The 16,182-nt window shown below is 40.9% G+C and overlaps 1 protein-coding gene across 1 annotated transcript in view; it reads left to right on the top strand.

Moving 5' to 3' along the window:
* Window positions 1–16,182, top strand: part of LOC125017431 (receptor tyrosine-protein kinase erbB-4-like) — a 292,157-nt gene that overhangs the window by 186,466 nt on the left and 89,509 nt on the right. Inside the window, exons 4-7 of the mRNA XM_047600584.1 lie at window positions 45–176; window positions 3,723–3,788; window positions 11,594–11,712; window positions 13,147–13,288. Of these exons, the coding sequence (XP_047456540.1) occupies window positions 45–176; window positions 3,723–3,788; window positions 11,594–11,712; window positions 13,147–13,288 (459 nt within the window). The remainder of the gene's footprint in view (window positions 1–44; window positions 177–3,722; window positions 3,789–11,593; window positions 11,713–13,146; window positions 13,289–16,182) is intronic.

Below are 16,182 nucleotides of genomic sequence, written 5' to 3'. Positions count from 1 at the left end.
TGTGTGTGTCTCTGCTGACTGTGTCCCCTCTCTGTTTTCCACAGAGATTCTGAGTGGAGGCGTGTACGTTGACCAGAACAAGTTCCTGTGCCATGCAGACACCATCCACTGGCAGGACATTGTCAAGAACCCACGGATCCACCCTTTGGTGGTTCCCACCAACAGCAGTGTCACATGTAAGTAACACAACAAGCGGAATATTAATCAAAATATGTGATATGACTTCAACACCCTTTTTTTTTCTGTCTTTCTAAGTTACAGTTTTGATTAAAACTGTAAAAGTGTAACATTTGTCTGTTGAAAGGTGCTAGGGGACTTATTCTGTTTTATGTTATGAGACACTCCCAAGTGTCTGTTAACAATGGAGCCTTTCAACACTTTTTTTCTGCTGTTACGTATAACAATTTAAGGGGTAAACTTGTATTTTTCTGGTCGTTTGGGAACTTAAGTGCCGTCTGCTATTCATTCGCACCTGGAAACTGCAAAGTACAAGCACAGTTCGACACGCTGGACACCATGCAGCAACAGATTACTTGAGAGAAGTCTTCTTTTTTGGCAAAACCCCCAATTTCCTACAATACAACGTGACCACTGACAGTCCAAGTTGGAAGCTGTGGATGTGTCACTCTCCCGCTGACTGACCAGTAGCAGCTAACATACCTTCAAGCTGCAAACCTTAAACTTCACACCTCCAGATTTTTTTATGTTGATTAAAGTTGTAGTCTTCAGCGGCAGATACACAGATCAGGAAAAACACAAAGACCACTGACAGGAGAAGTGAATAACATCGACAGTCTTGTGACAATACAGTTTTCTTGCAGGGAAACTGTTGGACCTTAGTGTAGATGTTGTCCTTGATGGCAGCAGCCATCCTCAGCAGGATGGAGCCTGAAGGTGGTCATAATGTTACGCCTGTATCTTCCTCAGCTGCCACGACACATTTTATGCAGATTTTTGTGAATGATGTAAATTTATGTGAATGATCGGTACCCAAGACCTTATCTTACTTACTAACCCTAACGCTAAAACCCTGCACATTAGTCATTTGTACAACATGGATCTTTTTGATTATGAAAGCTTGAAGCTTATTATTAATACTGCGTTTCATAAAGTGCAACTGGGTCTTTTTTCTCATGCTTTCTAATTATTTAGCTGTGCCCTTGCGCTTCTTTTTCAAATGTCCATTTTTTTCTCATCCAAGTTCTTTTTCTTTTCAAACATTGACAACATTTTTTTCGTTCCTCTCAATTTCTTTCCCACTTGCCATTTAATTCATTTCTTGGCTCTATTTTATTTTTATTTTGTTTTCTTGAGATAGCCAGGGCACTACACTGTTCTAATCAGGATGGATGACTCATTTGGATAAACAGTTCTGACTGAAAGCATGCATCGCTCAACCGGACGCTTCCTATAGCTCAAATTCGACAGCGCCCTACAAGATCGGACGCAAAATTAGGAAACATAAATCCAGACGCCTCTCCCAGAGTGGCAGCGTGAGCACAGTTGTGACAGGGGGCAATGTTCCAAAGGGACACCCCGCATCTTAACCTGCTCCACTCACAACAAGGGGCCAAGTGTGAACAGCAAAGCACTGTCATCACAAAACCACCCCCTTGACCCCATTCTGTCAGTCCGCTTGCGGCAACAATGACTGCTCGGACATGCCGCTTCAATGACACACTGTGGCCGCCTGGGAGACGATTTAATGAACACGTGTGACGAGTTATGACGGGATTTAATAGGGTGGAATAAACATACTTAATCTGTCGGGAGGGTGCAGGGTCTTGATGGTTCAGGTGGCTGTCAGTGAAGTTAACGCCTCTGACCCATTTCTGTTCATTCCCCGACTAAACCTCTTAACCCTCCTTCCCTTTTGTGTTTTGATTCAGTGCTGAAGCTGATTTTAATTTAAACCTGTTTTGTCTGTCTCATCTCCATCATCATATAAATAAAAGGCACTGCTGGTATGAAATAAATAAAAACACGGCCTTCGCAAATGTCCTTGGACATTACCTCACAGCTCTCGCAGAGGGCTGTAGATGCATATTAAGAGCTCCGAGCATTGATATTCCGCTCAATCCCCCTCCTCCCTGCAGCCCTATTAGCCCCGGATCGACCCCGGCTCCTGTGCAAGTCCTCTACCCTCGCCAAAAGATCAAGGGTCTCCAAACTTGTAATCCGCAATTGAGAACATAATCTGTATTTCATTCTTAGGGGTTGACACAAGCTTTACGTTGTTATTGCTTGGGACTTTTTTTGTGTCACACTTGTCTTGTGTTTATAGCTTTCTTTTCAAAAACACAGATTTGAAATCAATACGCTGCTGATTCAGTTCAAACCCCTCCATCTGTCTTTGGACGCCGGCGTGCTTTCACGTCCCGACATTTTCACCTTCAGGGGCTCTTTTGGGAAAGCTGTTAAAGATTACGGTGCAGGAAAAAAGGGGGGTGGGACAGGTTTATTCTAGATCACGGACAATTTGGAAGATGAGATGGCGACAGCCTTGGGCAGTAAATGAAAACTCTTCGACTTCTTAGGGCAACATGAGATACAATTAAGCGCGGCAGAGCTCCTGCACACTTTGCACTACAAGACAACCACTTACGGCTGCCTGACATTTATATTATTATCCTGCTGGTGCGCCGCTTTTCATACAGTCAAGGCTGTCGACCTCTCTCTCAAGAATTGTCAAAGTGCTAGTTTGAAGGGAGCAGCCTGGAGAAGCAGAAAAACCGAAGGGCTGAAGACAAAAAAAAACAAACGGGGATAGACATTCAGCACAGGAGAGCCACAGAGGAGAGAGGAGCATGAAAAGAGAGAGGCGAAATGTGTGGTGAAGAGGCTCCCAAATGACGAAAAGGAGGAGGGCAGGGGATGGAGAGGCTCATGTTGGGCAATAGAGCCGGCCTGATGCTAATAGCTCTCATCTGGAGAGTCTGATGGACAGAGGACAGCACTTCTGCGCTCATCCAGACTCACTTCCCCCCGCAGTCAATTACCAGACAGTCAATTAAGTTCTCCAAAATCCCAGAAAAGGCACTGGTTGCTGCTTACCGCGCCTTTGCTGCCTTTATCGCGACCTGCCTTGCGCTTGTGTCGTGCTGGGCTGATTATGCGTGGAGTGGCGGAGGGAACGATCTTATTTTCGCAAAACAGCCTGTGCCGAAGTTACTTAAGATTTTATGACTGGAACAGCACGTACCAGTCAGAGGAGATGCAGTGTTGTTACAAGAAGACGGCACGTTTCATCATTTTCCTCCCGCGAATCGGAGAATACCTGAAAAACATCCGATTTGAAGTGGATCTTGAAAAATAACAAATCTATATTACATCAGTGAAAGCAAATATCGCCAACGCAAGACTATATTACGCACTGCACAGTCGTCCCGGTACCTGCATTTCTTGCATGTTTATTATGTCTGATTTTAATTAGAATAATTTTCAAGTGCTCCCAGAGTGCTTGGAATGGATTTTTAATGAAGCACCATAACATTCATCACTTGCAGCTAATGTTGCGTAAACACACAAGCTCCCACAGATTAGGTGTAAATTTGAAAGGTAGGTCAAGATAAGCCATGGGCCGGCTATGTTGTTGCTGAGAAGTTTGTTCCTTCTCTGGTGTTTTAAGGTTCAGCCATCATGTATTTTTGGATGTTGCTGATTATTTTACCAAAAAAAAAAAAAAAAATGCCAATCACCCATTTTCTTGATCTTGTGTGCAGGTCAAAAGTGCCATCGTTCCTGTAATGGCCGTTGCTGGGGAACCAAAGAGGACCAGTGTCAAAGCCGTGAGTACAACAGTGTTATAAAATGAGGACACGCCGCACATGACCTTATTGTGGCTGGCAGTGTAGTTTTGCATCATTATGAAAAGACTGAGACACTTGACATGCAAATACACACACAGTTTTCAAATTAATCATACTTATTTTATTGATTAAAAAACGTATTTTTGTGTTAGTCATTGCATCCGTGCTGCTTTCTCTTTTTGTGTTGCCATCCATCCCAATCCATACGTAATGGGACATGGCTTTTCTAAGCTGTTAGATTGAATCTTGAACTTCACATAATGTTAGCCTAATAGCATAAATGCCTAAGTCATATTTTAATGTTTTTGGAAAACAAGGTAAAAAAAACAAACAACTATTTTGTAGCAAGGACATTGTATTTTTATTGATATTGGAGCAGTCTGTCAAAAAATGGCTTAGGCAGTTATGCTATTAGGCTAACGATATACAGTACATGACATACACCAATCAGGCATAAGATTACGTCCTACCTTACCTAATATCGTGTACCTCTCCCCTTTGCCTCCAAAATAGTTGTGACTCATCAGAGAATGGACATGGGCTTTCTGAGGGTGTCCTGTTGTGTCTGGCAACAGGATGTTGTTATTGGGGGTCTCTGGGTCCTTTGGGTGGAGGGAACCCAAAGGCTCAATGAGGCTCTAGGGTGGGGGTGCCTGGTCGTCTAGGTGTTGTCTGATGTCTGATCAGTGATTGTTTTCAGATGTAACATGTCTGACCAAATAAATTAAAAAAAAATAAAAAATAAAAAAAAAAATTTTGGAGGAGGTGCTGGTCTGACAGGAAGTCAGATTCCAGTAGTCTGGTCCTTGTCTAATGCTGGATCACTGTTTTTGGAAGTGCATTGTTTTTTTATGTCATGCACTGCTTCAATCTTAACAATTTAGAAAACCCATGTCTCTGAATTCAATTTACTGTCCATTTCACATATGGATTGGGATAGACGAAAGTAGCTTAACTTTGATTTTGGAGTATTTTTCAGTATTTGTTCATTTTGTTTTTCTATTTTTCGCTAGGTTTCAGCTTCTGAACTACTTGATTAAGTTTCGAAAAAGATCACAATTTGGGTTAAAGGAGAATACAACCTTAATTCTGTCCACTGTGCCACAACCCTTTCAGACATTTTCTGGCTACTCTTGTGACCAGTCCTTCCTTGGCTGTAAGAATTTATATACACTTATGCGCACTGTCAAACGAAGGTAGCTCAGACTTTCACTCATGTCAAACATTCAATTCAAGCAAAATTAATTAATTTTGTAATTTCGGCGAAAATCCTTATAAAGTTATCCTAGTTTACTAGGAAACTGGAAATCAATGTTTGTTTAGATTTTTCAGTAATTCACAGTTTAAAATAAAATGCACATAGTTTTACATTTCATTGTGAGCTAGCCATAAGTGAAACCTACTGTCTGGTGATAAAGTTCGTTAGATCAAATCTGGAGCTGCAGTATAGCACAAGGAGATGATATCTAATCATGTTCATTTTTCTTCCTGTTAATTAAAACTATACAAGTTAGCACATTTTACTCAAATTTCATAAAGGAAATTGAGAGCATACAAAAGAACTAAAATTCAAGCCGTAATATATTTATCTATTCAGGGTGTTAATTAGGAGGACAGAAAGGTTATCTGAATATTTGGTTTTAATTAATTTTAGAAAAGATTCCTCCCAAAACACAGACGGTGGCCGCAATCTCTAAACGCCGAAGGTTTTCTTATGTGCACAGTTTTATAATCCAGGACTAAATTTATTCCTGAGGCCTTCAGTTTGAAAGCAAGGAATGAAAGTGCAATCTCTACACAAAATGGAACAGTGATTCTCCTATTCACTGCACTAGCACCAATTTCTGAAATACCTCTTGCATTTTCTCAAATGTAGCTCTTGTACTGGACGCTAAGATTTGAAATTAATTTGCAAATGTATTTTGACCAATATCTAATTGTAGACTGACCCTTACCCTTGTAGACTGAACATTTCATGACAATTTACATTGTTTTTTGTTGTTGTTTGTTTTTTTTTTCCATTAAATCATCAAAAAAGATTTTTACTTCTAGTAGAATCAATATACAAGGAATGTTTCTGTCCAAGCTTTTAGTTGGGACACTGTTGCTTTGCAGTGTGTGATAAATCAGAATCAGCACATCAAAGTAAATTGCGTTATCTATGTGTTTTCTGGGTAATTTCTGCGATTTATCAGTCCACTATAGTTGCATCAATTCATGGTGGGACTCCATGCAACATACCACTTTATCACACTTGTACACAAACAGGGGACTTTTTATTGCCACCATGTTTGGCTTTTCTGTAGTGGAGTGTCGTGTTTTTGGGCTGTCTTTCCAGAATGTAATATCTCAAGAAGACTTGGGGTCTGGTGGTTCATAATCAGAATTCACATTTGGTGAGAACATCCAAATTCAAGTATCCATACACCAATTACATTTCACCCAGATGTGCAGATGTCTAACAGGAGTCCACCTCCATCTCTTTCTCTTCCTGCATGAAAACCTGGGCAAGAGACCCCCCGGTTTCAATGTTAGTACCCCACAAGCTTATTGCTTGTGGTAAGCTTATTATATAGACTTTAAAGTGAATGCTGTTGCACTCTCTGAGAAAATCTCAGTCCTATGCACTCTATAACAAGAGTCTCTTAAAGAAGATGTCATGTCAACACGGTGACGTCCCTCATTGGGGCAAAAGAATACATTTGATGCCTTTGATTATATTCCTTCCCAGTGTTTCCTTGTTCTGTCTACTGTTATATGAATCTGGGCAGACACTGACATAAAATTGCGACAAGAAAGCGTATAACTGAAAGGCAGCAGTCCCCGTTTTTCCTTTTATCCGTCACAAAATCTCTTTGTTGCTCTCTTCCTTCTTTCGGTGTGATTGCACTCCCCTCTCCACCAATTTCTTCCTCTGTTACCATCATTCTGCACGTGGACCACTTCATCTGCGCCTTCCAACATGGAATGTCACGTCTTTTTTTTTTTTCTTTTTTTTTGTTCTGCGGTTGCGATCTCATTAAGATAATGAGGAATGAACCGCTCGACCAGGTCCTGTTAACAACATGTCATGGACCAGTCCCAGATAAGCCCCTGGCCCTGTCTGTCTGAACTCCTCATAGCCATTATCACACTCTGTCTCCATCTTCATCCGTGGACGTCGTGATTCATAAGTTTCACCAGTGGAGATAATACCAGGGAAGTTCTATGTTCCACGAAAGTAACAGATGACAAATATTAGTTGTAAATCACATTTCACCCTCTATGTCCGTTCAGCTGATGTCACTGCTGCGCACTGCCCTCTGGTTTTGCAAACAATGCCCTAAATCTCATGAAGAGGGGGTCTTGAGGGCTGGGCATTTCCTGAATCGATTCGATTGCCATTCATAGGTTCCTGATTTGATTTAATATGAATTCATTTAGAGATATTTCAGTTGTGAAATATCTTTTACCTCTCTTTTTAACATCTTGCATATTGCTTTGCTTGGATGTAGCTCATGTTTGTCATGCTTTTTGAACTGAATCAGCTTTGCTGACGGTACTCTTTGAGTTGTAGCTTCTACCTCACACGTGAAATAATATCATTGCACTGCAAGATTTGCAGTGTGAAACCAGATTTGTGATACTGCAGCAAAATTTCTAACAAGAGGATGCAGGAATTGTCGTGTATACCCAAATACACCCAGCCCTAGCTTAAACAGGGTTCAGGTGGACATGGTATGCCTCTGGTGAGGTTGCTAACCATGCTCAAACTCAAAAGAATTGGGAACTTCACTGCAATATTTAAGAGTATTATTACAGCTGATGAAAATATGTGGCTCATTTACTGCTAAATGTCCAACCAACTGACCTGGACTACACTTGAGTCTATAGCAAATACAAGCAGGAGATCATTGCTAAGTATTTGGTGCAGTAAATACATTCATGGATTGACCTTTTGACTTGTCCTCATACACTACAACTACTTGAATACTGACTCTATCTTGTAATGAGACATGGTTGAAACTCAAAATCTAAACCACCTGCAAATATTTAATGATGTGGAGTTAAAAGTGTTAAAAGGGAAGCTTGGGATATCGCATGATGGTGTTGTTCTGTTAAACACTGTGGTTAAAAGAAACTGGCAATCTCTCTTTGTGTTTGTCTTAGGCCTACTAAATACCAACAAAGAACTCCAAAGAGGAGTACAATGTCTCCTAAGCCACAGGAAAGAGTGACACACTGAGATTGAAATGGTGACTCTTTAACTAATAATCTATCAACCAGGAAGCAGGAGGGAAGATCTAAGTTCTGTAGTGCTGCCATTTTCTTCTTTTTTTTCTTATAACACTATACTATCAAGAGTATTAGTCAGTATTAGTTTCTACTAGCTGGATTAACCACAACACTTATCATGCATACACTGTAACTGTAACCACTGAAAATATTAGCTAGTAACCTTTCAAGTTTTCATATAGTGAGAATCCCCGTAAGCAAACCATTTGATCAAGATTGTAAAGATGATATTATACAAAATATGGTTCTATGGGCAATTCGCACACACCCACACAAAAAAATCAATAAATATATCTTTACTTTTCAAAACCAGATGTGAAAAAACTCTTGCTCATGTAAATGGGAACCGAAAAGCAGTGGTTCCCGTGAATGATGCCGCTGTCCACAGCCTGTTGAATTGGAAGCTTCCAGGCATATTTCATGAGATGGATTCCTTCTGTGTTTGTTGTCGCCAGTTATTTTTTTCCTGAAGTACAAGTTTAAAGCCAAATTGATAAACAGCATTGCGTTTCTCTCTGGCAAGGTCATTTGTTTGACAAAGTGTCCTTTGAATAAAGCGGGCCGTTTCATTTTAGCCCTGGAACTGTTAATGGAATGCCACTGATGGTGCGTTAGGCATCGGGTGACGTACGTGTGTGTGTGTGTGTGTGTGTGTGTGTGTGTGTGTGTGTGTGTGTGTGTGTGTGTTGGTTGGTTTGTTCGTTCGTTCTTGCATGTCTGTGTGGTGACTTATCTGTGGCTTGTATCTATCATGGTGATGGTGTCTTTTCACAGCTTTGCTCAAGGGGAAACACAGAACTAAAAAAAAATACGTTCATGCACATAAAAAGACACAATAACATTAGGTTTGTAATGCTGCACATCAACACTGCCACATTTCCTAGAAATTAGAAAGGTTACAATTTATAATTTCAGTCACAATTATGATACCCCTGACTAATTTGCTCTCACCTTTATCAGCAAAATGGAGCCGAATGCTCCTGTAGCTGTTGCTTTGTCTGTTGTTTTACACACAAAAGAGACAATCAGAAATTAGAGTATGTTTGATTTTCTCAGGAAAAGGTGGTAGGATCCAGATTTTTCAGGACAAAAAGGATTTTGGGGGCAAGTAAGCTCAGACGTTGTGCATTCCTTGGGTGTCATAGCAAACAAGTGGCGTTCTATTGACAGTAGGGGTGGAGCCGAACTCGAATATGGTATTTGGAACAAATTTTTTACATATACTCATTTCAAACTAATAGTTTTCACATTATTTGTATTTGAGAAGAAGAAAAACATCATATCAAAAAGCTGCCTTTCATCATGAGACTGCAGTGAATATTTGTGTTTCTGCCCGGACTGACTGATGTTCAGGAGTCAGGATGAAAAGTGTCGACTCTGAAACAGGGGAGCCTCTGACTGGATGAAACACAACTCATCTGCAAAATTCTATCATTTTGTCAAATAGATTTTTTATTTTTATTTTTTTTTACCTCAACTGGGTTATAGCATATGACTTTTGGGAAGCAGAGTTTGACCGGGGGATTATTCCATTAAGTTACATCAGTATTGAGACGTCTGCAGTCAGGTTCTCTCATGTTAGCATTCATCTTAGTTAGCATTCGTTAGCTATTGATAACGGTAAATGGTCTTGTTTGTATATAGTGCTTTTCTACCTGTTGGGCCTCAAAGCACTTTATAGTCGCAGAGGTTCAGTGTCTTGCTCAAGGACACTTAGGCATATGGTACCTTCCAGGGATCGAACGCTAACCGCTCTACCTACCAAGACACAGTCACCTCTGTTGTCTCCCACAAACATCATCATCACAGTCATGTTCTGCCCCTTCAAGTCAGCCTAAATCAACTATATTAGCTGCATTTAATGCAAAACATCAACCAATATTCAATAAACATCCATAATTATTATAATGGTAATAATTAATAATTAATGGTAATAATTAAAGTATACTTACTTTAACACTTACGTAGCCTAAATTAGAAGTGTAACTCAAAAAAAAGGATGGGTTTCCTTCTTTTCCTCCCTTTCTTTCCCTGTGCTAAATTCACAACTTCATCCATCCCTAATAGCTCCTGATTTAGTAATGCTTTCCTGCGTTGTCACACAATGTCCCTCGCCGACGCTCAAGCTGCGTCTCCTACCAGATGTCTTCATCTCTGCGAGTCCTGTGTTCTATGTACATTTACATATGGCTGTCAGAAAGAGAGGCGCGCGGGCATACGGCAGCCCATATGACTACGACGAGCATATGAGGAAAGGGTGGACAGATGTTCACTGTGAAGGTAGCGCACCGACATGGATAGGAATCGCTATGTCACTGTCACATCCAGCCAGAGACCCTCAGGGGAGCGCGCAGGGAGACGAAGATGTGATTGAAGATAGGTAGTGGGTGGGGGGAGGAAAAAGAGCTTCCGCTGTCAGCGGAACTCACCACACACAGATACGCACAACAAACATGCATGCATTATTCCAAGCGATACAAGATACAAGTTCAGGTGTTAGACAATGACACTTGTGACTTGTATCCTTATTGTGAAAGAATATGGTTGGACATTACATTTAGATGTAATCTGTGCTCTAAATCCACTCTGCAGCCCTGTACGAATCGTGGATATATTTTTCATTATTCATTCCGAATCCTTGCACATTTTTCCCTTAAACTTTTTTCAAAGACCTGCTCTTGCTCTTTGGTTGTTTAAAGACTCCTTCAAATGCAAGTCGAGTTTTTAACCATGTTAACATTTCCATATGCTTCTTTTCACATGCTAGAAAATGTGAGTAGAATGAGCAGCAAACAACATTGTTGCTTGGCCTGCTCCACTTTCCCAATGACAGCCCGGGTTTCAGATGTAACAAACCCAATTAACCAATCCTGTCAAAGTCAGGGGTGGGGCTTTCAGTAGTTATGGTGTGCAAGATGCCTCAATGCTCAAAGATTTTATTCCTGACATCACATTTTGGTTTTTGCCAAGGTCTGTCGATCAGCCGAGCCGAGCCGAGCCTCTCGATAGCTGCTGTAGCACAACATAAATACACAAAATACACCAACCTTTCAATTACGTCGGCTTGTTGCTGAACCTGTACAATTTGCCCTTCTTATTTTTTGTCTTCAGGATCACTCTGCATCGTATCGTGGAGTGATTTTTACGTCTCAGAATCTAAGGTGACCAGGTGTGCTGGAGATGGAGGCGAGCCGCATGGGTGTGGGCGGGCATAGAAGCGGGAACCCAGTTGCATATTGATAGATGCATACTTAATGAGGCAAAGGTGTAGAGTCGCATCTAAGCTATTTTAAAGCATAAACAGACTATTTTTATGCAGAAAAACAATACATATGTGGTTTTGATGAACTCAGATGAGAATTTAGAGGAGCTGTAAATACCGTACAGATGTTGCTGCCGGCCACCCGCACTGATTAGACAGGCATAATTTTATCTCGGTGTGCGGTTCATAAGTCAATTTGATGCATTGTTTGTTTGTGTCTCCCTTTTCCACGTCTGTCCCTCTACAGTAACTAAGACGGTGTGTGCGGAGCAGTGCGACGGCCGGTGCTTCGGCCCCTACGTTAGTGACTGCTGCCACCGTGAGTGTGCAGGTGGCTGCTATGGCCCAAAGGACACAGACTGCTTTGTAAGTGAACACACACACACAATGCATTCACTTTACATAATTCTGGAAAAGAGGAAGCGAACTGTGAACTGTGAACGCCCCTGGTGCTGTAAATGTTAGATGTGGTAGCCCAGAAAAAAAACAACAAAAATCCTGATCACCATGTGCGTTACATTTTCAGTCTCTTCACTAGTCAGTCTTATTTTACTTTTCTTTTTCTTGCTTTGATTAAGGCTACCTCCGTGAAAGGGTTTCTCAGTTTTCCGCCTTGAAATGCCACATGTATGGCAAATATCTTCAGATGACATTTGATTCCCATTTCTTCCCGACATGAGTGCCATTGTTAAATATAGACGTCACCAGGCAACCCTACATCCTGGCTCTTCTCCATGAGATTTATCCATTTTATCTTCTCCACTGTGCATGTTAAACTTGCTTCTGCCATCACTCTGACTGACTACAGAAAGGAAAGCTCTGTACTTGTAGATTTTTTTTTCTTTTTTCGGTTTTTGGATGCTCAACACTTTGAATGTACTGACGTGTTTTAAAGTGCATTCTAAACTGTAATGATTCCAAAACTATGTTATTACCAATGTTCACACCCTCTCTGTTACTGTCAGTTGTAATCTCCCCTGACACTTGATGTTTTCATAAGAGTCGAGAATAAATAAATCTGAAAATAATTGTTAGCAACGCTTCAATTGAGAGAGCAACAGCCTTGATTGACTCTTATTAAATTCGTTAGGCTGTGCAATGAGAAATGCATAAAATCTGTGGTTCACTACATATCTCAGTTTGGGGATTTCTGTTTGGCGTCTTTTTCGGGGAGAGGGGGGAAAAGGCACAAAGAGCAAAGACAAGCTCTTTTGTTTACTTTGAAAAATGTAAATTTCAGGAATTATCGGTCACGGTTCTTATTACGATGTCTCCAGTGGTAAATAGTCAGCTTGTGGTGAGGAAAGGAATACCTTTATATTCATCTTCACAGTTTAAGGTCGCACAGTTTTCAGGTAAAATGCTTGCGGTACCCTTGCAGGTCGACACATTGGTTTTAAGACCCGTTGGTTGTGTTTCCATGTAAACAGAATTTCCATGTATAGCCACAGTTTTCCACATGCATATTATTCTTCATCTGCTTCTTTCAGCAATGTCACCTCTGGGCACAGGAACAATAATTCATTCAATAAGTTAATTTGAATCCAGTGTAGAAATGTTATTTGCATCTTCTCGACATGGTTGAGCACAGGTTTTAGAGTATATAGTGTGCTATCTAGTATGGAGTACATCTGTAAAGACACACAATTACCCATATAGACAAAATCCAGTGAATCCTAGGGCCTGCGCTGTGTGTGTGCTGCAGAAGCACAAAAGATAAGTGAGAAAATCAGGTTTGTGTTTGGATGAAGTGACCCTTTAGTTCAAAATCGAAATACTTCTTTCTGTGTGTCTTCGCAGGCCTGCACCAACTTCAATGACAGCGGGGCATGTGTGACCCAGTGCCCCCAGCCATTTGTTTACAACCCTACCACCTTCCAGCTGGAGCACAACCCCAGAGCAAAGTATACCTATGGAGCCTTCTGTGTCAAAAAGTGTCCTCGTAAGTGTTGCCACCTGGACAAACACGCACACATACACAAAATCACATACACAAAATTGCTTTCCTAAATCAACTCCCTCAATGATCGGCATAGCCCAAAAGCCTGCTCTGCTCATGAGACGATGTGTTGCAGGTGCATTGTGTCAATTATAGATAGCAAGGTTAACGTACGGACACCATCACAAAGGATTTTTGTTTTACTTTGAAAGCTAAAATACTGACAGATGTGCATCCATACATACATACATTTACGTGGTCGTATCCTTAAATATAATGAAAGATGAATACCTGATAAGTTAAAGACCCACATGAAAGACGCAACAGTGAAGGATCAATAATAGTGAAGAATAAAATAAATACCCCTGCATGCAAATGGGCAGTCCCTACAACCAACCACAGCACTTTGGTTTGGTTTGGTCATGGTTCGTCCATGGCTAGTTTTGTAAGAACAAAAGAGATAATGTCTTTATTAGTTGTCTGTTAATTGACTTCCTTGTCACATTTAGGTGTAAATATTATTCCCATGGAAAATAAATTTAGAAAAGACATTCGGTTGCACGCACCAGCGCTGAGAACTATATAGGAGCTAGAGAAAACAACTAAAGAGACATGACAGCGCGCAGTCAGAAAACCTTATTTGATGCACATCTGTCAAAATAAACCATATTCCTATTTGCAATGCCAGGATAATACTTAGACATCACAACAGATGCACTCGCATGCCAACACCTGCATTCATAGACTGATTATCACGCCACATACACAAGCATTCACAGTGTGGAGACAGCGGCGAGAGCAGTTATGTCCTTTAAATGCCTCATTTGCATTGGAACCTGGCAGATAAACGCAACCACTTCTTCCTGTTTTACCTTCTCGTGCAAATCAACGCATTGCCACGAACAAGAACAGCAATTACATACTGCAGGAGCTTGAATTGCATTTACTCTTTAAGCATCTCATAACCTTCTCATTACTGATGGTGGATCCTTTTTCAATGCAAATACTGCTAATATAAATACAGCTTGTTTCCTCAGATAACCTGCATGTGTGCGACTGAGCTCCAGAATGCCTATTTTTCTGAGAACCACTTTGAGTTTCAGGCTTCAGGAACAAGGAGATTTTGAAAAGTGAGGACATTCCTCGCTTTAGTATAGAGCTGTTTAAGGATTAAGACTTGGTGTCGAGATTGGAGTTAGAATCGGGCTAGGTTAAGTTAGGGATTGACATTTAATTAACGTCAGGGTAAAGGGCTAGGGAATGCATTATGTAATCATTGGTTCTCACAAATATAGAAGTACAAATGTGTGTTGCTGTCTTCGAAATCACAACGCTGTCGCTCTGTATGAAGTTGATGTATCACATGTGAGTTTGCTGGAATGTAGGGCCATTCACTGGGCCCCAATACCATGTCTCGAGATTTGGGAGAGGAGAGTTTTTTACATTTCTGCACATTAACCATTATGAAAAAGCAGGGTACGTATAAAAAAAATTACAAGACCACCAAATTTACAGATGAATCACAGTTGGTGCTGTCAACACATTTCCATTATTTTCCCAAATTGATGCCTTGATTGTGATAGATACGAGTGCTATTTAATTAGTTTGTCAGAAATCTTGTCAGAAACAGGTGACTCGCCAAATGTTTTGGCAAATGTCATTTGGGCAGACACGAGTGTCATCGTCTTCTTCGGTGTCTTGCCAGTGACATCTGCCTTTGTTATTACCTACTGTAAAGCTCAGGGGTAATATATCTGAGGAAAAATAGCTAAACATGCTAATTCATGCTAATCATGCAAATTAACTTATAAAGAAATATTTAAAATCCAATGTCATGCCTCATTAGGTTGCATTCAGTCCCTTTGATTTAGTATTTGTCTTCAACTGGGGGTCTGCAAGGGGGGTCATAAAATATCTGGTTGATTAGACATTTTTTAATTTTCCCCCACAAATTTACATTTCTTTGAAAACACATTAACACATTAGGGTATAAATGAAGGCAGAAAATGTTAATACAGGAGCTATCTCCACAGCGCACCATTTCACACAGAGCGCCACACCAGATCTGTCAATATGGGCCTCTCACACATAGTAGGACCCAACCCATTGCTGCTGAGCCAATCATAAGGCTCCCCACAATTGGCCGAGAGTCCATTCAGTCCCCAGGTGAAATCCAGATGCATGCCGCAATATTAGCAGAAGAGATGCTAACAGTGCAGCATGCTCCCATCAGCCAGCTACTAAGGCCAAAATGGCTTCACTGCTCCTACTACTTTTAGCTGTGTTTAAAATTAAAAATGCAAAATGATAATAATGTATATTTATAAATAGCACTAGGCCGAGTTAAATATAGAACACATATAGTAGTAGAGGGAGCCTACTTAAGATCTTCATCAGTCTGGGGGTCCTTGACCTAAAAGACGTTGAAGACCCCTTATTTAGTAAATTGGAACCAATTGAGTTTGCACTCTGTTGGCGTAAGAACACATCCAAACGTGGACAAAACATGTACATATTCAGTATTCAGCCATGAAACCCTGAACAGCAGCTAGAATGTAGAGGATGTTTGTGTAGACCTCACCGGCCACACAACCCACGACCAAATCCCTTTTTGGTAGCAGTTCTTCATTCATTCAACACACATCTTAGCCTTGTATGTATCAGTCATTCAGGTCTACATCTTCCTATCCAACCTGAGGTCGCGACGCTGGTGTTCACAAGGTTTGCACAGGTAGTGAAGCAGGTGGTTTTTGTCTGCATCGGCGCCACATCTCCCTCTCACTGCTGTGCACCATTGTTAGTTGTGGTATTATGGCGCTGTTCTGTGGCCCTACTCATCTAACCGCTCACCAAGCTCCACAGCTAATTGCGGACACCCCACGCTGTTCAGTAAAAGG

The sequence above is a fragment of the Mugil cephalus genome, chromosome 12 (assembly GCF_022458985.1).
Source record: "Mugil cephalus isolate CIBA_MC_2020 chromosome 12, CIBA_Mcephalus_1.1, whole genome shotgun sequence".
Classification (NCBI taxonomy): Eukaryota; Metazoa; Chordata; class Actinopteri; order Mugiliformes; family Mugilidae; genus Mugil; species Mugil cephalus.
Note: the sequence above shows the minus strand (reverse complement) of the source record. Positions and strands in the feature narration are given on the sequence as shown.